The following is a 22,655-nucleotide window of genomic DNA, read 5'->3' as shown; positions in this document are numbered from 1 at the left end:
GCAGAAATCTGCATCCTCCTTTCTACCCTGATTTGGTCACAGTGTTTCCTCAGAAGCAAAAGATCAGAGCAGGTTGCAGAAACATCAGAGTAAAAGGGAGGGGGGGAAACCATGAAAGTGACATCGGAGCACATCATATGGATGCTCTGAGGAAACCTTGCTGCAGTTTGAAAGCTAGGGCAGAGCAAATCCGCCGTGTGGAAGCTACCTATAATATAAATACCCAGAGAGTGCAACCTGTTTTTGCCTCAGTAGAAGAACTTTGTATGCGGAAGGACCCAAGTTCAGTCCCCAGCAGTGTTGCCTCTAAGCTGAGTTAGCATGAGCTAGCTCACAGATTTTTAGCCTCCCGCTCACACATTTTTGTCTTAGCTCAGGAAGGATGACCAAAGAGCATAATAATGTATGCAGTAGCTCACAACTTTAATGCCAGTTGTGCCTAAGAGACCCCTAATTTCAGTTATATACGGACATCGTAATCACCCATTTGGTTGCCAGGGTGCCTGGAGATTCGACTTACACACATCTGCTGTAAGACGTGGGTTTTATCTACCATTCCATAAGAGACTTATGCGGGTACTAACAGCCTCAGCATTACAACAGCACTCTATATCTCTGGAAGAGTGCTAGCCAAAAGTACAGATGGGCTTCCAGCCGCTCCGTGCATACGCTATCTCAGCCATTGCAATGGAAGAAGTTGCACCGCCAGGAACTGTCTGGGCATCCGGTTTTCAGCATCAGTCACGAAAGCCATGTTGGTAGGCTAACACCATTAGTGACCATCTTTCTGCAGTGCCAGACTCCATGACAGTGAAGCGAGAGGCTCACGTACTCACCAGCTGTTACTTATGCATAAGGCAATCAAGTTTATCTTAAGCGTGGATCCTGCCAGACTGCCTAAGCTTTTGTCCAACGGAACCCAAGACAATAGATGGTGCCAGCATAGAAGTAAAAAAGAGGAAGAACATCTTCACCTAGAGCCAGACTTCTTTGTATAGATCGGGTGTCATCTTAGGTAGCAATTTGGCCCTCTATTGTCACCTTTAGATAAGTTTGGTAGCTTGTTAATCACTTCCACCCCAATACCCTCACCCATTCTTTGCCCTAATGGTCACCCTGGAGCCTCCCCCTTTGCCCAGTGTTACCTGGAAGCCCAATCAGGTAACCAGGGCCAGATCTGCTCATTGGCCAGGTATGGGTATCCAATCAGGATAACTGGCCATTGGCTACCGCACAAGTCCAGCCCTTATGGTCATTGCGGAGCCTCCCCTTTCTCTGAGGTCATGTACCAGCTGACCACCTGTCATCTGCCCCTGCACCTCCTACCCCCTAAGGGCTCAAGGTAGTCCTTACAACCTCTGACCCAACTCCCCACATGTGTGCATCTGATAGTACACCATACCCCACTGTTAGATACGCCCCCAATGCCTGAGGGCCCATCCCCCATCTCCTTTTTGCCGACATTGGAGCCTTCCTTGAAGACTATGATAGGTAATTATTACCATGTTTGTCAATCCTTGTATGTACCCCTGTCTGTTTCTATCTTGTTTTTACTAGGACTGTATGTGAGTTGTATGACTTTATACTCTTGTATGTTTGTCTTTATTTCATAATAAACCTTTTTATATTATATTATCTCGTTATTGGGTAAGTTCCAAAGCAGACACCTTCTGTATATATAGGGTTTTGATCTTGCTAAAAGGCAGGTTGCCCTCCACTCTAAATCCCCCAAAATCCTATTTTTAGGGCAGTTTGCTTAACACAGTAGCTCACAACTCTACTGCAAGTAGCTCACAAAGTAGAACTTTTGCTCACAGGACTCTGCAGCTTAGAGGGAACATTGGTCCCCAGTATCTGCGGCTGAAAGGATGAGGCAGTAGGCAATGTGAATGACTGCTGTCTCAGACCCTGCAAAGTTGCTCACAATCTGAGAAGACAATATTGACCCTGATGGGCCAATGTTTGTACAACTTAGAATACAGCTAATCGCATCAATATATTCCTGAGCAGTGTGTAAAAATGTTCCTTATCTTCATTTTCACATATCTAGTAGTAGTGATGTAAACAATGCCTGTCACTACTTTTTCCCGTGTCTCATTTGTTTTAAAGAAATCCAAGGCAGAGGCATCTGACCCTGCTTCTGAAGGCTCGCCTGTCTCAATTTGCCCACAAACATCCAAATGCTTATTAACAGATAGCAAGGAAAAGGTTGTGCTGTATGCAGCAAGTTTTGCTTTGGCATCTTCCAGAATTTGCTTGCTCCTCATGCAGGTAACTTCACACTTGATACCCAAGGTTAGCAGTGACAATCAGAGTTTGAGGGAAGTGGTTTCATTCTTTATCAGCTTTTTATTTGAATTTGCAATTCAGTGTTCATTTCAGTTTGAAGTACTACATCATTTTGAGTTTTCCTGTGGCCAGCACACACTCAGACGGAATTGAGAAGGGCCGTGTCTTGCCAGTTGAGTATCTGCTTCGCATGACAAAGATCCCAGGTTAAGATTCCAGTATTTCCATTTTAAAGGATCCAGTATAAAAAAATCTCTGAGACGCTGGAGAGTTGCTTGCCAATCTGAGTAGATAATACTGACCTGGGTAGACCAGTGGTAATCCAATGGTGTTAAGACAGTTACATGATTGCATGTGAAGTGCTATGAAGTACAGAAGCAGTGTTTTCACTAATCTTTGGCCAATGGCGTGATGGTATCTTGCGGAGCTGTCATTTCAAAGAGACAGGCTGACCTCAGGAGAGTCGGTGTTGTGTAGTAGTTCAAGAGTCCTGCGAGGACAGGGGTGGCCAAACTGTGGCTCGAGAGCCACATGTGGCTCTTTCACACATCTCATGTGGCTCTCGAAGCCCCCACTGTCCCATCAGCCAACTTGGAGAATGCATTTCTTTCTTGAAATTACTTTTTTGATCCAAGCTAGCCAGCAGCTTGGAGAATGCATTTAAAGTTAAAAGTTGCTTTCTTTCCACCTCTCCCTCATCTGTTTCCTTCCTCCCTCTCTCCCTTCTGTCTTGCGGCTCTCCAACCTCTGACATTCATGCTTTGTGGCTCTCAAGCATCTAACATTTATTCTATGTGGCTCTTGCGTTAAGCAAGTTTGGCGATCCCTGAGCTAGGATCTAGGAGGTGCACTTTCAAATCCTCACTCTGCCATGGAAGCTTGCTGGGACACCTTAATCCTCTGTGTGTGTGTGTGTGTGTGTGTGTGTGTGTGTGTGTTTAGCCATAGATGATCACCAAGATGCCACTAATGCTGAATCTAGGTCATGCTTATTTATTGAAACATTTATATCCCACCCAACGCAAACAAACTTTGAAAGCTACCAATGGAACAAGAGAAAGAGAATAACTGGTTGACAAGAAAACGAGAACAAGGGGTGGATATTTTAAAAAAAAACACCAAATCAAAGGAAGTGAAGAAGAAAGGCAATACTCCAAAGATAGAACAGTAAAGTAAAGAGTGCACAGCAAAGACCATATATGACAGAGTTTGGGCATTACTGGAGAGGATCAGCCCAGGCCATCAATGGCAAACCACCTCTGAATGTCTCTTGCCTTGAAAACCCGCCTATCCACTAATAGTTGGAACACCTTAATTCTATGTGTGTGAGTTTAGCCACAGGTGATCACCAAGATGCCTGTGGGCCCACTAATGCTGAATCTAGGTCACATTTATTTATTGAAACATTTATATCCCGCTTTTCTTCATGGTTCAAAGTGGCTAGCAATAGGCAGGGAAAACTGGGACCACCTCTGATGTTGGAGACGAAGTGCAAATGAGTTGCATGCGTTGACTGCATGGATGGTACTAGTCAGAGCACAGACTTGAATGGGAGGCAGAAAGACCCAAACTGTTTCTAAGTGACTTGATACAGCCTGCCTCTGCCTTCCAGTCCTGGTATTCCATCCAAGTACTTGACAAGGTCGGCCCTGCTTAGCTTCCGGGATCTGACGAGATCAGGTTTGTCTTAGGCTATCCAGGTCAGGGCTGCAGAAAAGCACTCTTGAAACACCTGCAAGTGGTTGCTTTTCAGTGACAGTGCTTTGAAATGTTCACACTGGTGATGTGTCTTATCAAGTCAAGGGGGTCCATTATGTTGAATGCCAAGTTGCTTCTTTTCCTTGCTAGCCAAGGAGGAGGCCGTTGGCCTGCTTTGCGCCACTGAACAGGAAGGAGTCCAAGGGGAGAGGCGAGGGGTGGCTCTGCAGGACTTTGCTGTTCATTGTGATGAGGTCTGCAGTATTTCTGCCAGCCTCTTTAGTGCAGGTGTGGGTGGAAGGAAACTAATGAGGAACAGTCACAGGAGAGCAAAAGGAGAACTAAGTAGCTATAATCCTGAATAAGCATTTCCAAAGGGATTGCTTGCTTAGCGATTATGCCTGCTGTCTTCAAATATTGTTATCAGAAACTACCTCTACCAACGTACCACAATTAATTGTTGAGTTTGTCCTCACTTTGTAAAATCAGTGGCTGGTTTCAAGCTATAAAAGGGACAGCCAGGCCTCTTTTCGGATGGGAGCTCACAGAAGCAGAGCTCCAGAACCTCTCAATTTTATTGTGCTCTTTTCTTTCTTTACCTCCCGCCCCACCAACAAATACTTGCTTCTGGGCTCCATTGTTCAAACCCCCTGTGATAATTTTGCTGAAGTCTAAGATTTGACAGACTTTCTATTTTTCCCCACCAAAAAAACAGGGAAATAACCAAAACATATCAAGCAGACAGATGGAAATCTTCTTCATGACATTGTGGCCACACAGGAGAAAGTAACTTTAAAAGTATGATGGGAGCAAGGTTTTATTATGACAGTGATAATTCAAGAAGCATTTGAAGGTAGATGCTGAGCTGACATAATTAAGTACACCTTCCAGTGATGTCAGGGTTGTGTGGCATATGCAAATGAGTTATGTAAATGAGTTCCACTAGTGAGCTCTGGCATTTCTTTTTCTACAAAATGACCCCTGGGGACAGCAGTTGGTGAATTAATAGTGCTGACCTCGACTCAGGATCCTTTATTTCTGGGATTCTGTCTGGAGAGAGATTGAGGATGTGCCCGACTCCTACCTGGCATTCCTACCTATTTTGCTCACCGCAGGGAGTACAGAACAAATTAATCAGGAAGATCCCATCTCCCTGCATCAGAGAAAACCACACATTGTATAAACATCTCTCTGATTCTATAGCTCAAGGACCTGTCAATTAATTCACTTCTCTCCTCATGGAAAAGGCCAGGGGGAGTTTATCAGGCAATTCCTTGGCCCTCCCTAGTAGTTTTCTAGAGCAGAACCATTTCCTGAACAGGTCCTAAGAAAACCCACATTGTTTGAAGTCAGCCCTAGTGGCAAATAGAAGGGGCAGGGTAGGTGCAGAATGGAGGCACAGGCAGGGCTTTCGGTATGCCATCTTATTTTGTAGATGATAAAGAAAAACAACTCATGACATGTTTAATAGGCCCTGAACATTTCCCCTAACTTTCTTTCTTCCTGAATTTCCCCCAGCACACTTGTGTATGAAGACTTACCCATTTTCAGATATGTTGGAGATCTCTGGTTATTAGAAATTTCTCCCCTGTAGGGGAAGATCCTGCAGATAGCCAAGCACAATTATTAACTCTGCTCATTTCTTGCGTTCTTTTCTTCAGAGATTGCTTTGATTCCTCTTCTGTGGGGTCCAGTGAGAAGTGAATGAACATCCTTTAATATAGTTTAATATAGTTTCTCACTTTCTTTATTGCACATTGTAGGCTTGGGGTGAAATTCTCTCAGCTGGTATCAAAAATTTTCCAGAGGAAAAAGAAGCCTGTCTTGTGAGAAGGCGAGCATCCATCTCTCTCTCTCTCTCTTCTCTCTCTCTCTGAGAAAAAAAATACTTGATACAGATTGGGTGTCTTTACTGATGATTAATAGGGATTTATTATGCTCTGTCTCTCCTTCATGCATAGCTGCTTGTTGCTTGTCTGGATTATAATGTATTGTTTCCTATATGGCAATTGCATGTTTTAAAAAACTGTTGATGCACACAGTCCGCCGAGATAATCTCTTGTTCAGCCTCCAGTAAAACAAATGGGAGTTACAATGATAAAAATCTCTGGATCTCCATTAATTTCTCTGAAAGGTTAGCCCACAGGAGAGGCTCCTGGTGGACTTCACGCTTCAGGCTCCAATCCATCTCCCTCACCCACTAAATGTGTGGAAAGCCCCCATATTCCTGAGCCTCCCAAGCTTGAATCCATTGCTTTCTGGGAACACCCGTCTCTCTTCAGGTTTTTCTGCTACCGTGTCAAATGAATTGTAATGAAGTGCCCCTCAACAGAATGACAGGCTACATCTGGTTCGATTGGCTTCAGCAGTGCAGTTAGATGAGAAATTACATGCTGGTTTCAGCGCCTTTTGCCTGGCCGATCGCAAAGGTGTTTGAAATTAGAAGTGATTCTCGCTTCAGGGGAAAGCGATAGGCGGACTAGTTGTGGGCTGAAGATCTGACGCTGGCCGTCGATATCAGGAGGCTGTTCTTTAAACTCCTGGACCATGCTGACCTTTGACTTACGCTGAATCCTCATTTTCCTTTCAGACACTATGAAGCAGGTGGCCAAGACGGTGGCGAAAGTGGAGCTGTCCGACCATGTGTGTGACGTGGTTTTTGCTCTTTTCGACTGTGATGGTGAGTGCGGTCCGTTTCTGTGTAATCCTGGACCTTTTGTTTTCCTACCATATAGCACTTCTTTCTTTAAAGATAAAGCAAAGTAGTCATCACACAATTTGTCTACAGTTGACTGCATTTCTTGATACAGGAAAGTCGGCATTCAGAATACAAACTTCCTTCACATGTGTCACGTTGGAGGCACTCTGCCCATTATAGCACCCCACAGGTTCTGCTGGCAGTTTTGTGTGAAACCAGATAGTGCTTTGGTTTGCATTTTGTTTCAGTTGTACCACTCTCAGCAGGCAGGTATGCCAGGTTTTCTGTGTGTTCTGTGTGGCCTGCCTAGAAAAAGAAAAGTGCTCCTTTCTATCAGTTCCATAATCCCCATTCGCTTTCTTGTCATCCTCCATCCCACCATGGAGGATGGAACTCCAGGCATGTACTCCAGTGATCCCACTCAAGTATAGTTTTCCCTGCCAGTTGCTTTCGCGGGCAATCAGGAAACATCCGAGTGGGAAGGCACTCTCCCCCACCCCCCATCACCTGGCATGTGTGAAGAGCAGGTGTTTTCTCTGCCCTCTAGCAAGAGAGGAGTCAGGATCAATGCGTACCTGCTTCCTTGCTTGCCTTCCCTCCTCAGATGCTTTATACTGCCGTATTGCTTCAGTTATTTGTAAGATGCTTCCTGATGTCAAAGTTGGGGGTGGGAGGAGAGAGAGAAACCTGTGTAATGAATATCATTCTATCAAAGATTTCAGGTTTTCACGGCTGGTAACATCATTAGGGTTTGTAGAATCTTTCGGGCTCAAGTGCCGTGTTCTACTGGAGAAAGTTTTCCTTCCAGACGTTTCGTTCTCAGCTGCGGAGAATATCCTCAGTGGCGTTGCTCAGTGCACAGCAGCCAAGAAGGTCAGAGCGCCTGCTCCGGCTGCAACGCCACTGAGGATGTTCTCCGCAGCTGAGAACGAAACGTCTGGAAGGAAAACTTTCTCCAGTAGAACACGGCACTTGAGCCCGAAAGATTCTACAAACCCTAATATCATTCTAGCTATTCTGTCAAGCTTATAAAAGCAAATTAAGTTCTGTCTCTAGAGAGTCGGAAGTTTTGTACTATCCAAATTTTCCAAAATCTTAAGCTAAAGGACTGCAATCTTTCCTAGGATTGTTCGCATCTCCTGAACTGTTGCCATCCCTGTAATAGTCCTTCCATCTTTGCCCCTTTTTTCCCCTGGGCTCCCACTATCTCCACTGCCTTCCTGTTAATCACTTCACTGCCTTCTCCCTTCTTTTCCTTCTACACTCTTTGTAGTGAAGTTCTCCTCTCCTGCTCACCTGCCTGCATCATCAGCTAAGCAGTGACAGCAGCGAGCCAAGGCATTCATCCCTCCATGAAATATGCCACCTTTTGCTTCATCCATGAATATGCCCTTAACTTAATGGCTGTATAATTCCGCCCCACACACTCCAAACATTTTCTGCTTAGGTTGAAGATGAATGTTTTCAGTTTGCAAGCTCTGGAGATTCTCGATTGTTTTTTTCAAAGAAATTTCTCTGCAATCTGAACAGTAATGCCTGAGACAGATAATGTTATTCAGCTTCACTTAGCCAGTTATATTTAGAAGATGGGCAGAGATAGCTAGAAAGGTGCCAGGCACTTAATTCCCTGCTAAGGGATTTTTTGTTTCAAGATTTTGTACCCCAAAAGCAATAATCATTTTTTTCTCTGAACAAGTTCCAGGGATCAACTAGAAATACACTCGAGGAACACTATGAAGTAGGAAGGGTCTAGTTTATAGTTTTTGTTTTGATTGATCAGCAGCTGGCAAGAGAATGCCAATGTTGAGGAAACAATATGTCACTCATTACCAGATTCTGGAGACAAATGGATGTGTCTATTTCCTTCCTGAAAGCCAAGAAAACAGACTATGTGATATGTTTATTAGGATCAACCCCGTGATACATAACAGTGTGCAGTCTCTTGTGTTCCCGGGAACTCTTCATTTAACACACACACAAACAAATTGAAAAGAAAAGATTTTGAAGCAGATTTTTCAGGTCAGGGTGGCTTTGTGAACTTTGCAGGGGCGTGTCCTCAAGCGGAGACAGGGTTCCATTAGATGAACCTGTAGACTGTTTCATTATAAAGACATTTGTATATTCTCTTGCTTGTTTACAGTGTGAATCTGGAAGTGGAAGTCTTAACTCTGCTACACTAATGAGCTACTGCCAGGGTTGTTGGAGGGAGGGGGTGGGGAAGATCCTTATGTGAGGTCTGTGCAGTGTCATCCACTGGAAGAAACAGAGCATTCATTGACTTTCTTGTGACTGGAAGTAAAAGTTGATGAGAAAAGGTTCAGGTTCTTCTGCAAGCAGAGTAAATGGACTGTGTTAAATCTGTCTTGGGAAGATAACAGAGTGAGCAACAGAGTGTCTTGGTTTAAGCTGAAGCTGCAGAGGCTTGGTTAGAACACAGGATTAAATAACTAGACATTTTAAACTTTGCAGTCTACCCTGGGTAAATGCAAAGTATAAATGCGGGCAAATAAATACAGGAAAGTTGGTCTTAAAGGGCATCAGTGTTGGCTAAGCTACTCCAAACGGTTTTTGCATTCCTCGCTTCTGTCGGTGCATTCTTTGATTTATGTCTATGGAGTAAGCAAGGGACCATTTACTACGAAGAAGTACTTTGGAAAAGACAGGTTGCCTCTTAGGTGAAGCTCCAAGTGATGAGCAAAAAGCACTGGGACTGGGAATGGCACAAATTGTCTCTTCTTCCCCTTCAAGAGGTCTGGGGGAAGGGAAGAAAACATGCCTCCACAATTGCTTGTAAATTGGAGAGGGACTTCAAAGCCCTGGCTCCAGAGCAGATCAGCTGGAAGACAAAAGCAAGGTATAATGGGTCTGTCTCATTGGTATGTCAGTGTTTTCCATTCTGTCTTTCCCCTGGAAATTATCTCCAGATAGAACTGAACGATTCCCAGCATAGGAGATCAGAGAATTTAACATATTTGTAGAGGTTTTGTAAAAAGATTGCTTTGCATTCAATTAGTTTGGTGCCAGTAGCACCTTCCTCGCTTCTGCACGTGCCGTCTCCTGTCTTCCATTTTAATAAACACACATCATTGTTGTTCTGTGATCCTTTTCTTTGGTGGAAACTCACCCATAGATTCTGATTTCTATCAAGCTAATTCTTCCATTTCCAAGAGGTAGGGCTGCCCATGATATATTTACATATGAACAGTAGGAAGGTGAAGAATACCATTTCAGAAAGAACTCCAGGGGATCATTGTGCAAGTAGCCTTAATTCAAACTCACAGTAATAGGTTTTCAAATTTAAGTCCATCTAAATTCTCAAAAGGCTGCTTGTACTGTGTGGAATGTATTAAAAAAATTTTCATTGTTGGATAGCGCAACTCTTTTGAAGTTTTTAAAACTAATGAGATGGAGCTTCAAGCTTTGTGCCTGGCGGACATATTCTGAGGGTCTTCTCAGTTTCCTTCTCTGAGGTAACTTTTAGCCTTATTTTTGATTAAGAAAGCACATTTGCGCCTGACTACAGTGTTTTTATCCACTTGTTTTGCAGTGAGCTATAGTTTTTAATCTTAGTTCCTTTTAACGTATTTGTGTCAGAGGCCATTCTGGCCTTGCAGCCTCTGGACTGGAATTGGAGCTTGAGGTACCACCAGCTGCAGCTGGTTTATAGTGCTTATTTTGGGATCCCGAACCAGCAAAAATCAGTATTCGTTGGGGACCCGACACAGGCGGAGAAGGACCAGTTAAGCCCCTAGAAAGAGGACAGCCCCCTGAGGGTCCACACATGTAATGGACAATCAAGGGGACACCCTCTCACCCAGCGCCATGCTCTGTCCTCGATTGCGGAGAAACGAGGCAACCCACTTCAGAGCTGTCCCGTGTTTGCCGACAATGGCGAGATGATGGTGAACCAGCAGATCATGATCCACTGTGTTGAACACTGCTGTCAAGTCAAGCAATAACAGCATTGCTGACCCACCTCAATCCAGCTGTAGAGATCACCTGTGAGGGTAACCAGCATGGTTTCTGTCCCATGACCAGGATGGAAGCCAGACTGATGGGAGTCTAGACCAATGTGTACTCCAGGAAACTCTGAAGTTGCTCAGTTTCCGCTCTCTCAACTACCTTACCCAGAAATGAAAGGTTCGAGACTGGGCAGTAGGTGACTGGATCAGAAGGATCCACTGATAGTTTATTCAAGAGTGGTATTACCATTGCCTCTTTTAAACCCTCTGGATGGATTTCTGTGCTCAGGGACAGATAATGTCCATCAGAGGGCCTGATATACCCTTGCCACCAGCTCCTACCAGCCATGAAGGACACAGATCCCAGAGGCAAGTGGTTGGTTTTGCACTCCTCAGAATCCTGTCGACATCAGCCTCAGAGCATCAGCTGTTGTTGTTGAAAACTGAATCCAAAAGTGTTCACATACTGGCAGATTGCAGTGGAGCAACGAGACTTTCTCCACAAAAAAGCTCACAGATGCCTCATAGTTTATACCCAAATTATGAATCTTTTTTTGTTCTCTCTGTGAAATAAGATAATGTCATTTTTCCCTAAACAATTGTGCCAGGTGAAAGCTAGCGGATGTGATGGAGGCTGCATAGAATTTCCTCTTAGCAGCCTTCACCACTGTCTCATAGGATTTCGTAAGTGTCCTATAAGATGTTCTTGAAGCTTCATCGCAAAACTGTCGCCAAGTTAACTCCTCTAATCATCTTTGTTCCTATTTCATCCCTCTGGGATCCATGGTATAGAACAGAGACAGCTTGGGATGGGAACAAAGAGGACATCAGGGAGTGATTTCATCAGTAGCTGCAGAGAGATGAGAATTCCAGTCCTCTTATCAGCTCAGCCAGGAGGCATCAGATCTCACAGAGCCTTCTGAAACCCAGTAGAGTCCATTAGTTTTTGCGAGCGAGCATAAATATTCTCATTGCTTAGACACATGGGAATTGGGATGCTCAGCCAAGCCTTCAGGGTGAAATTATCTGACCACAGGGGGGTCAGCATCAATTCAAGTCTTTAGGGCTAATGTGCTTTTATAAGGTGTGGTCATTTGGATTACTGGAGTACATAGTTATATTGATCAAACTTTAGAGGTTTTTCTTTGGAAAATCAACAAGAGTTACTCTTTGTGATATCTCTGTGGTTCTCTGGTTGGGACTGGGCTTGGGATTAGTGGAATGCCAGACTCGGCAGCCAACTTTTCACTTTAATTTGAAGGTTTTGTTTTCTGTAGATCTTACAGTCAGATCTCCATGTTTTGCAGTGGTTATCCAATCTGGAAGCTAAGTGTTATTTTTAGGGTTATGCCATCCAGTCTGTTTGCCCATAGGCTGCTTGATTGCCTGTAGACAGAACCCTGGAGACACTAGACTGTTAGCTGGCTCATGACAGAGCTTGTAGAGCAGGGGTTCCCAACCCCCTATCCGTAGACCGGGACCAGTCCATGGCCTGTTAGCAACCAGGCTGCAGAGGGCAGAAGGGGCAGCGTGGCAGTGACCTTCGCCTATCCCTCATTCAAGGACCCTCATGGGGGGCAGGGAAGGGGTATGGGGGCAGCACCGGGAGGGACGGTGGCTCAGTGGTAGAACATCTGCTTGGTAAGCAGAAGGTCCCAGGTAGGGATGTGCAAAAAAAAAAATTCGGAAATACACGGATTCGGAAGTACACGGGGAAAAAAAATTCGGATTCCCCCTGTACTTCTGAATGCTGTGTTCGGAATAGCCGCATATACGGTAATGCGCGGCTATTTCCGAATATACGGCCCTATTATACCCTATGGGCCATTGAAATCAATGGCAAATAGGGTATATTTGAAGCCGCCTGGAGGGGGGGGTTGAGGGAGAGCCCCCAAATTTGCAGGGGACCTGCAGGGGACTCTCCCCTCCAAACCCCCCAAGTCCCAAAAAGATTGGGCCAGGGGGTCCCATTCCAGGGGCACCCAAAGAGGGTGCCCCTATTCCATCATTATACCCTATGGGCCATTGAAATCAATGGCAAATAGGGTATAATTGAAGCCGCCTGGAGGGGAGGGGGTTTGAGGGAGAGCCCCCAAATTTGCAGGGGACCTGCAGGGGACTCTCCCCTACAACCCCCCCCCCCCAAGTCCCAAAAAGATTGGGCCAGGGGGTCCAATTCCTGGGGCACCCAAAGCCAAACCTAACTTCACACCAGAGAATCTCTATAGGACCCAAATGCACTACATCCCTCTATCTAATCTATGAACCCTGCAGGCCTGGCACCAATAAAAACCCAGTTGCCAACGTCGTGGCAGTACAAAACACAATCTGCTCAAGGAGCAGACCTGGCTGCAGCAAACCCAGATGCCAGCTCTCCAGCCCTGCCCCAAACAACACGGGGAGAGCTGGCAAACCACAAAAAGCCTGCTGCCTCTGGGTCTCTCACCCAGGTGCCAGCTTCCCTGCCCCAAACAACACAATCTACAGGTGCCAGCTCTCCAGCCCTGCCCCAAACAACACGGGGAGAGCTGGCAAACCACAAAAAGCCTGCTGCCTCTGGGTCTCTCACCCAGGTGCCAGCTTCCCTGCCCCAAACAACACAATCTAAACAAAACCAGAGAATCACAAGAGGCCAAGCAAACCAACTCAAGATTTTAAAAAACCAAAACAAAACCAGAGAATCACAAGAGGCCAAGCAAACCAACTCAAGATTTTAAAAAGTGGCCTTTCACCAATAAGAAAACTCAGGCCAAATCAGTCAACAACAACACCCCCACCCCTAAAACCAGAACCAGAAAAGGGGGACAAAACAATGAAAATTAGGCCAAACAGCACCCCCCCCCAATAACCTGAAGATAAAAGGAACACAGCAGCAACAAATCAAACAATGAAACAGTAAAAAACTCAACTTTTAATAATACAGGAACTCCCCCCCCCCAAAAAAAAAAACGCCTTCACCCTAACACCAAGAAATCCAAGCCACCCAAATCAGGAGAAGTAAAAGGACACTGCACTTTAAAAAGTCCTCTCACTAAATTAAGATATGGGCAAATTAGCAAAACCACCCTACTCCAGGCCCCCCCACCCCCAGCAGAACCTAACCTCAACCCCAAATAGGCTACCCTACCCACCCAGCACTCACCCACCCAAATCTGAACAAGTAAAGGGACTCTAGTCCTTTTACCAACAAAAACTAAAACAAGAACCCCAAAACTGTCTTACCTTGTCTTCTCTGAGTCCAGGGAGGTCTCTGGTAAGGCAGTGAGAGAGCAGCAGGCAGGAGCTGAAGCCAAGGGCCAGCCACCAGCAGCAGCACAATCTCTCTCACACCAACCCACACCACATACACACCAACACAGCAATGGAGGAGTCCAGCAGGAAGACTCCTTAAAAAGGTTCTCTGGCCCTACAGAGAGCAATTTCAAAAAATAGCACTGCTCTCTCTGATTGGCCAGAGAACATTGCTTACTTGGATACCCAATGCTTTGGATTGGCTGCTGGGGCTCCTCTTCCCCCTCCCCCCCTCCCTGATCCCAGGGAGGCAGGCTATAGGAGACTAAGGAGAGGCGGGAAGCTAAGCAAGCAGCTCCATTGAGGCTGCAAAAGCCACTTCCCGCCTTTTCTATGGGATTTTACATTGACAGCCGCCTTTTGACAGCCGTACCGTATTCTCTCGAATAGCAGTTCGGGAGAATACGGCGGCCACGTTTGGGAGCCGCATAATGGGCGGCAATGGCATTCGGCTGCGGCCAGTTACGAATACAGCCGAATCAGCGTTGATTCGGCTGTATTTTCAGCTCGGCCGAGCCGAATGCACATCCCTAGTCCCAGGTTCAATCCCCGGCATTTCCAACTAAAAAGGTTCCTGGCAAATAGGTGTGAAAGGCCTCAGCTTGAGACTCTGGAGAGCCGCTGCCAGTCTGAGTAGACAATACTGACTTTGATGGACCGAGGGTCTGATTCAGTATAAGGCAGCTTCATATGTTCAAAACCCCCAGCACCCCCACTGGTCCATGGAAAAATTGTCTTCCACAAAACCGGTCCCTGGTGCCAAAAAGGTTGGGTCCACTGTTGTAGAGTATGCTCTGGTATTGTGCCCTCTCTTACCATTCCATCTTATTTTTATTAACTGACTATCCCAAAATATCAGAGGGCTTTTCTTCTGGCTAGGCTAAATGCTTTCTCCTCTGCTGTTTTGGGAGGTAGATTCTGGGGATTACCCTACCCAAATATTCTTAACCAGTGGCCCCATAGATGATAGAATCGACAGTGTAGTTAGATTTTAATGTTTATATTAGATTAATTTATTGTATTGTTAATGCATTACTGTATTTTATTGTGTTGTTGTAACCTGTCCTCAGCCTTGCATTGCAGGGGAGGGAGGGCTAGAAATCAAAATAAATAAGTAAATATATTATGTGCAAATGGGTCTGTATCTCATATTTTCATTGTGTGTTGGCTGCCCCTTTGAGAGATCTGTTCAACCCAATTAGAAGTTGCTTCCTCCTGGGTAGTATTACCCAATGAAGAAGGGAACAGGCATGGTGTAACCTCAATACTTGATATGGGGTTGGGTCCAAAGCCACCAGAAGATGCTGGATTGGAACTTCATCTTCAGTCTTCTGTACAGTCTCACATTGGGTGAGACTGATATCCCCAGGAAGTATGCATATATTTTCTAGCCAAAACCATCACATTCTCTGAAGGGGCAGTGCCTCTTTCCCTCAGTTCCTTTGCTACCACCATTAGTTGGTTCTTTCATGTTGGTTCTGAAGATTTGATTGAGTTTTTTCTCTGCTGCCGTGGTCTCCCTTGCTGTTCTGAGGTATTTCCCCAGTCCAACTGGAGTTCTTCTTTTAAAAAAGAAAAGAGAAAGAAATACTGAGTGGCCAGGGAAGAGCTCTGAGGGAGCAAGCCCTGTGGGCCTTTATGTTGACGATTTCCTATAGCCTGTCTGCAGACATGTCTCAAAACACTCCTTTTAAGAAGTGCCGCTGAGATGCCACACTCTAATGAACATGAGCATTGTCTGTTTTGTTTGAGCGGGGAACACAATAGTGCAGCCTGTGGAGTGTGTCAGCAGTTCACGTCTCATCCTTCTGCTGCAGCCCAGTGAGCCCCCTGAAGTTCTGCTTTGGGGCTTGGGGTGTCCAAGGGGCCCTTAGGAGCAGGAGGGGGGAGGGGGGAGGGGGAGGTACGCAATGGAGGAGGCGAACAGCAACATTTCCTCCCCCATTCTCCACCACCGTAAGTGTTGTCGCGCCGACCGTAATTGAGGACATGCCAGCCAAACACTTCTGGATCCAATCCACACGGTAATTGTTTATCTGTAAGTGTCAGCCCTGCGCTGAGAGTTTGCGAGGAGTTTGCTATGGAGCGACTTGTTAATTAGGGTTCAGAATCACCTCAGTAAGTTAGGAGCGCTGCCAGCAGGAGGACACAGACTCCAAAATGTTACAGATACTAATTAAGTAGTTTACAGTATTGAGGCTCTATGAATAATACACTACAAAAGCCTGACAAACTGAAAAGCGAGGAGATTAGCTCTTCAGGGAATAGTGCGGGACGCATGGAAAGAAAATAAATGGATGGCGGGTTCAGGAATACTTAGGCCCTGTTCCCGGCCTAATGTGAGACAACTTTTGTGTGGAATGATTCTGGTTTCACATCTACATCATATTCCTTTGATTTAAAGGACTTTTCTGTAGTTCAGTTGGTGAAGTCAGAGAACTCAGAGGGGGTTTTCTTAAAGGCCACTTTGCGAGGCCTGCATCTCATAATCTCATCTTTTCCTCAGAATCTGCATATGTTCAGCTGTCTGAGGATTACTGGGCTGTCACTTTGAGAAGCAAGCCTTGGTCACATGTCCCCTCTCCTTATATGTTAGAAGAATTGCACGCTTGCTCTGTGCTCAAAGAGTGCATCCTGCATAAGAGAATAAAAAGGCTACGGGGTTGTTAGAAAGGATGTCTTTTGTACCGGAGAGGTATCCTGTGAGCAGGAGCGAAAGGGGGGAGCAGCGTGATAGACTCTGCTTCCCTGTGCCACAACAGCAGTTGCAGAATTCACCGCATGACGTTTTGCTTGTTTCCAGTTTTTTAGCCCTCTTTGTGGGTCCCACAGAGTTTGAATACAGTAATTTAGCGGCTGCACCAGCTGCCCTGCTGTAGTTTGTGGACTTTGTAAGTATGATGTGCACCACATTCATGTCAAAGTGGAATGAATGCCCAGCCAAGTGACAGTGAAGTTAACCCCTCAAATAAAAGCCAAATCCCTTTCTAATTCCACTCTAAAGCTTTTGGGTTGTAGCCTTCCAAGATTTCCAAAACAAATATATATATCTGTGTGTGTGTGTTTAAGTTAGTCTTCTTAACCATGTTTTTCTCCCTTCTTCCTTCTATCATTAGGGAACGGAGAGCTGAGCAACAAGGAGTTTGTCGCCATTATGAAACAGAGGCTCATGAGGGGCTTGGAGAAGCCCAAAGACATGGGTTTCACGCGACTCATGAGGGCCATGTGGAAGTGCGCACAAGAGACTGCGTGGGATTTTGCCATGCCCAAGCAATAGCCGCAAGCCAGGAGGGAGGGCACCACGCGGACGGGAAGAATGGATACTGCTGAGCTGCCTCTGCATGCTGAAGGCCATCTTTTTTGATGCTCAGTAGGTGAAGGCCTCCCCACAGGGGATTACAACCATCTGTTGCTGCAAAGAAAGAAAGGGAGGTCAGGGAAAAAAAGACTTGCCACGCGAAGACTGTTAACTACAAGCGTTCCTTTAGAAGACCTAAGGAGAAATCTGAGCACACGATGTCTTTGGCTTTTGTCTCCGACACGGCTGCTTCCACCACCGCTGCCCTTTGTCTTTATCTCTCAGGAAGAAAAACAAATGGACCACCAGAGCAATTAGCTTTTGAATATTGCAGCCGCTTGCTTGATCTTGGCAATAAACTCCTGCCTCCGATAAAAGGCTGATTGTGGTGGACGCTTTGGAAGAACAATACTGCTTGCCTCAGCTTTAGCCAGACCTTGATGCATCATTGGGGCAGGCAAGCCACCGATACTGTCTTGGCCTGATCTGGAAATTGATTCGAAGCTACACCAAAAAAAAACAAGCCCTGAAGGGAACCTAACTTCTGTGATAAATGCCGGAACTTGTACTGTTCTTTTACGTTGTTTGTTACTTTCAAGGCAAGATGAAAGGGTGATGGGTGAAAATGTTGCTTCAAGAGGCTCATTTTTCTCCCCACATGTCTCTCCCTTTCCTCAGCATTTTTTTTTTGCAAGCTGTACAAAGAAAGGCTGTGAAGGCTGAGGAATGGGGCAGCTCTTGTTCCATTTTGTAAAAGCGTGAAGAAACTGGGCAGGTGCTAGTGGCTTTCTCCCACTCCCCTTCTCCGCAGTCCTGACTTCTCTGCGTGTAACCCAAATGTTATGTCCTCCCGTCTGCAATTTTCCCTATTAATGAGTCCATTTACTCATCCTGATTTGTTTTTCCGTGTTGTCTTGAAGCTGCTCTTCACAGAGCTCTTGCGCGCCTGTAAAATATTACTTTAATTATAATAGTTCCCAACAAAAAGCAAGGGCTCTTATGTCATCTCTGTCTTTCTGGGAAGCCTCATGATTTTAACTGGGTTTGACGTTGTCCTGGCAGCGAGTCCATAAAATTCTGCTGGGAAGGTGGGGGGGTGGGGTTGTGGGCTATTGGGAAGACACCTGACGGCTTTCTGGGCTCAGCCACTAATAGCCTCCTTTTTTTGCTGCTTGGAGAAAGATCTGTAGATCCAGAAACTGCATATTGCCTGCAAGAATCCTTGAATCTCTGGAGGGAGAGTCCTGCATGGAGTTTTGTTTTGGTCTCTTCGTGTCCTCCCTCCACAAACAGTTTCGGAAGTTCAAAGCAGAATTTGGAGTATTTGCTGTTGTTTGAGTTTACAGGCTCAGAAGCAAATCCTGCTTCTGGACTCAGCATGTTTTCTCTCATTAAATCCTGGGTTTCTTCTGTGAATCCAGTTGAATGCTAGTCGCTCCTTCCCAGGGTTTCATCCATTTCTGTCCTCTTAAACCTTCCTGCTTGCTCTAATGACCTGTCTGTCACTTCCAGGTTGGCTTGAAGGACTGTCAGATCCAGAGCCCTGGTCCATGATTACCTCTTTGGGAGTGTGAAAATCGCAGTGCAACCTCTGCCACCCCCAGCATTGCCCAGAGAGGTTTGCCAGCCAGCTCTCCTGTCCTACTGCAGAAGCTCTGATCATTGCAGGACACTAACAGGGCAGGGTGGGGGGAGAGAATGTGTTTGTTTAGGCCCCTTCAGCTTCACTGCCGTAGACAGTTGCCCCCGCACAATGGGGGATCACAAAGACGAGCCAAGTAGCTGCGGGAGTTACTTTCCTGAGAGTTTTGTGGCCTATAATCCATATTACTGCAAATGCAAATCTTGCTAGCCCTGAACTTTGCATGTATTTATTCAGGGGATAATATGAAGAGGCAAAAGTAACAGGTAGGACTCCCCATGATGCCTGAATTTTGAAGACTCTTAGATGTTAAAAGCTGGTTCACTGTTGACCGTCCTTTCAAAGCAGCAGTGTTTGCTCTGTGCTCCCAAAGGATATTTATTTTCATTCCTTTGGAGCCCTCAGTCATTCTCTAGGTTTTGAAAGGAGGTATGTGGCAAATGGACATGCTAGAGACCCAGATGAATGAAATCAGTCCCTAGATATAGGGTGGGGGGTGAACTCTCTCCTTAACCTTGGGGGGAAAATGTCTCCTTCTGCCAGGTTCCAGAAGTTGAGGCAACTCCATCCTGGACTGTCCTCAGGAGAAACTAGTTTGTAGTAGCATTAAGGACATAAAAACATAAGAAGCCATGTTGGATCAGGCCAGTGGCCCATCCAGTCCAACACTCTGTGTCACAAAGTGGGCAGAAAAACCAAATGCCACCAGGATGTCCATCAGTGAGGCCAGGACACTAGAAGCCATATTTGGTGCATGATGATCTCTGACTATTTGTTGTGATGCCATAAACCCCATCCTTGGAGTAGTTTTGTGTCTAGTTATTTCCTCCCCTCCCCTAAAAAAAAATCAACCCCAAATGATGTGTGGATCCTACCTCTCCACTGAGCAAGGTTAGGAGCCTTCTTTAGGATAGAGCTCCATAGAAACCTTCTCCCAACTTAAGGCTGAATCCATACTGATGTTTAAATAGTTTTTAAAATATAAACAAGGGATATATCCCACCTGAAGATTAGATAAAAGGGCTAGAGAGACAGAACATCTTTCAAATCACTGCTGTGTCCATCAAAGGCACTGTGAAAGAATAGAGAAATGACAGTGAGCCCCACCTAGAGGTACAGCTATGCATAACTTACAACTGGATCAGACAGGGAAGGACCTAGGGCAGCTCCTAGTGCAAGATGCCACTAGAGCCAGTTTGGTGTAGTGGTTAGGAGCGCAGACTCTAATAGGGGAGAACTGGGTTTGATTCCCCACTTCTCCACATGCACCTGGGTGACCTTGAGTTAGTCACAAGTTCTAGAGCAGTTCTTAAAAGAGCTCTCTCAGCTCCACATACTTCACAGGGTGTCTGTTGTGGGGAAGGGAAGGGAATGGAGATTGTAAGCCTCTCGGAGATGCCGAGTGAAGGGCCGGGACTGCTGTGGGGTATAAATCCAACCTCTTCTTCTTTGTTTCTTTCTCAGACTGGATGTTGGGAAAAGGCCAGCTGACCTATCTCCATAGAGTTTCTCCCTATATCAGAATCATGGTCTGAAGCAGCTGAGATCCATGCTGACTTACTACTTTCAAATACTAATGCCATTTCAAATTAATTACAAAGCTTAACTTGCCTCCCAACAAATAGTTCTGTGTTTGCTGGTTAGCAGCATCTCTTGCCCGTCGATATAGGTTCCAGTCTTCCTTCTCAATATTAGCTAAAACATTTTTTTCCCCTGAGGAAAATTCAAGACTCAGTCTCAGAAGTAACCTTACCAAACTACTGGAATTGCTTCTACTTTTCAACATGTTTACAGCCTTAAGTGAAACAGACTGGTGGGACATTTAAGTAGTCTGGCTCTGACGCTACTTTCGCCAAAGTAGGAACTTTGAGTAGATGCAGAGAATATGCTATGGAGTAGTATTATTTTTTTAAAGGGCTTCTGGATTTCTTCTCAATAACAAGACAAGGCCAGTTCTTGCAAGGTGAATCCATAACCTGAAGTAAAAAAACTGGCTGGTGTAGTTTACAGCCATTCACTTTTCCTAGAATCACTGTATTTTCCAGTGACTCTTGTCTTCTCACTGATGTGACCAAAGTACAATAGCTTCAGTTCATAGGGAGAATTCAGTGGTTTTGATCTAAAAGTAAAGGTGGTCCCCTGTACAAGTACCAGGTTGTTACCGACCCATGGGGTGACGTCACATCACAACCTTTTCATGGCAGCCTTTTACAGAGTGGTTTGCCATTGCCTTCCCCAGCCATCTACACTTTCCCCTCAGCAAAGCTGGGTACTCATTTTACTGACCTCGCAAGGATGGAAGGCAGACTCAACCTTGAGCCAGCTACCTGAACCCAGCTTCCACCGAGATCGAACTCAGGCTGTGAACAGAGCTTGGACCGCAGTACTGCAGCTTACCATGATCTAGAACTCACTTAATTGTCTTTCTGGCATACAGAGTCCATAAAAGTCTTCTCCAACACCATATTTCTAAAGAATAAATTTTCTTCTTGTAAACTTTCTTTATTTTCCAGCTTTCATATCCATACACAGTAATGGGGAATACCACAGTATAAGTTACCTAGATCTTGGACTCCAATTACATTTCCTTATACCTTAGTCCACCACTTTTACAAGTGTGTTAAAACAATCCTACCCAAAATGCTAAAGGATCAATATATAATCAGCATGTCAAATTCCAAATGCTGAATATATAATCAACATGTCTTTTGGGAGGTAGCATTGAAACTGGTGGAACACATCTAAATTTTAGGGGAAAGGCTAGGGATGAGTTGAAAGATAACCCTCTTCCCTGATTCCCTGAATATTAACTCAAGCAAATCTCCAGTTCTGTGAATGACACACACACTTAGAATGCTTAAATATGGCTTTGGTAACCTGGTAACAGACTCTATTGTTGAGTGTATATTGTTGTGCAGACTCTATTGTTGAGTGCATATGAGCTTGCAACCTGTTGAGGATCTGGTCTACTCTCCCACATTCTCTCTTGATGTAGCTTGAAAGCTTTTCAATAGGGTCACCACTGGAAACCCCTGTTCATTGACAGTTACTGCTTCTCTTGGTAATTCCCAGGAGGTAACCAGATGTGACTGAAAGCCAATCTACATATAAAAATAGATTGTTCTAGCGTTGCTGGGACTGTGGGTAGAGGACTGCCTGTTTAAATGCTCCCCTGGGGAGGAAAATAAGCCTCCATAAAGAAAAACAGCCTCTCAAGAACTTAGCTAGCTTAGAATGCTTTTCTAAGCTAGTTTTACATGAGAAAGCATGAAACTGGGTATTTGCCAGATCTGCAGTCTGAACTGGTATGATGGGGAGGGGGGAATCCCATGATTTATTAGTATATATAGATTAATCCTGAAAGGGTGGTTTTTCATATAGTAAATCAAATGTCTGGAATAATTGTTCAAGCCCCTAAGTGGTTTGATACCAATTGTGCTAGAGATGTCAAAAGGGAGTAATGGATCTGAAGCCGTAGTTTCCATGGCTTTGAAACTGGTTCTCTTTAAACAGCACATTTTAAATATGCAAAGCTAGCGATAAGCGTGAGCGCTCATGTATCCATGCACATTTTATAGACTAAGGCTGCTGTGCATTTACCTGGATATAAGTCTCAAACTTGAACTAAGTGGCTTTGTAAACACTGAGCTACATGGGATGGTTAACGCTGTTTCTCAACTGCATGTCTGGCTCATGAGACAAATGGTGCAGAACCAGGTGTAGATTGCATAAGAAGCAAAGTCCTGGGCACATATTTTAATATAGGGGAGCTATCCA

At 45.2% G+C, this 22,655-nt stretch overlaps 1 protein-coding gene across 1 annotated transcript in view; it reads left to right on the top strand.

Annotated features, from left to right (window-relative positions):
- The window catches only part of MICU1 (mitochondrial calcium uptake 1), a 193,310-nt gene extending 175,087 nt beyond the window's left edge, over positions 1–18,223 (top strand). The window contains exons 11-12 of the mRNA XM_060241204.1: positions 6,578–6,667; positions 17,055–18,223. Coding sequence (XP_060097187.1) covers positions 6,578–6,667; positions 17,055–17,215 — 251 coding nt within the window. The 3' untranslated portion in view covers positions 17,216–18,223. The remainder of the gene's footprint in view (positions 1–6,577; positions 6,668–17,054) is intronic.
- Positions 18,224–22,655: the final 4,432 nt, after the last annotated feature.

Source organism: Heteronotia binoei, chromosome 6 (genome assembly GCF_032191835.1).
Source record: "Heteronotia binoei isolate CCM8104 ecotype False Entrance Well chromosome 6, APGP_CSIRO_Hbin_v1, whole genome shotgun sequence".
In the NCBI taxonomy this organism is placed as follows: Eukaryota; Metazoa; Chordata; class Lepidosauria; order Squamata; family Gekkonidae; genus Heteronotia; species Heteronotia binoei.
The sequence above is the reverse complement of the archived record's forward strand: the minus strand, read 5'-3'. Positions and strand labels throughout refer to the sequence as shown.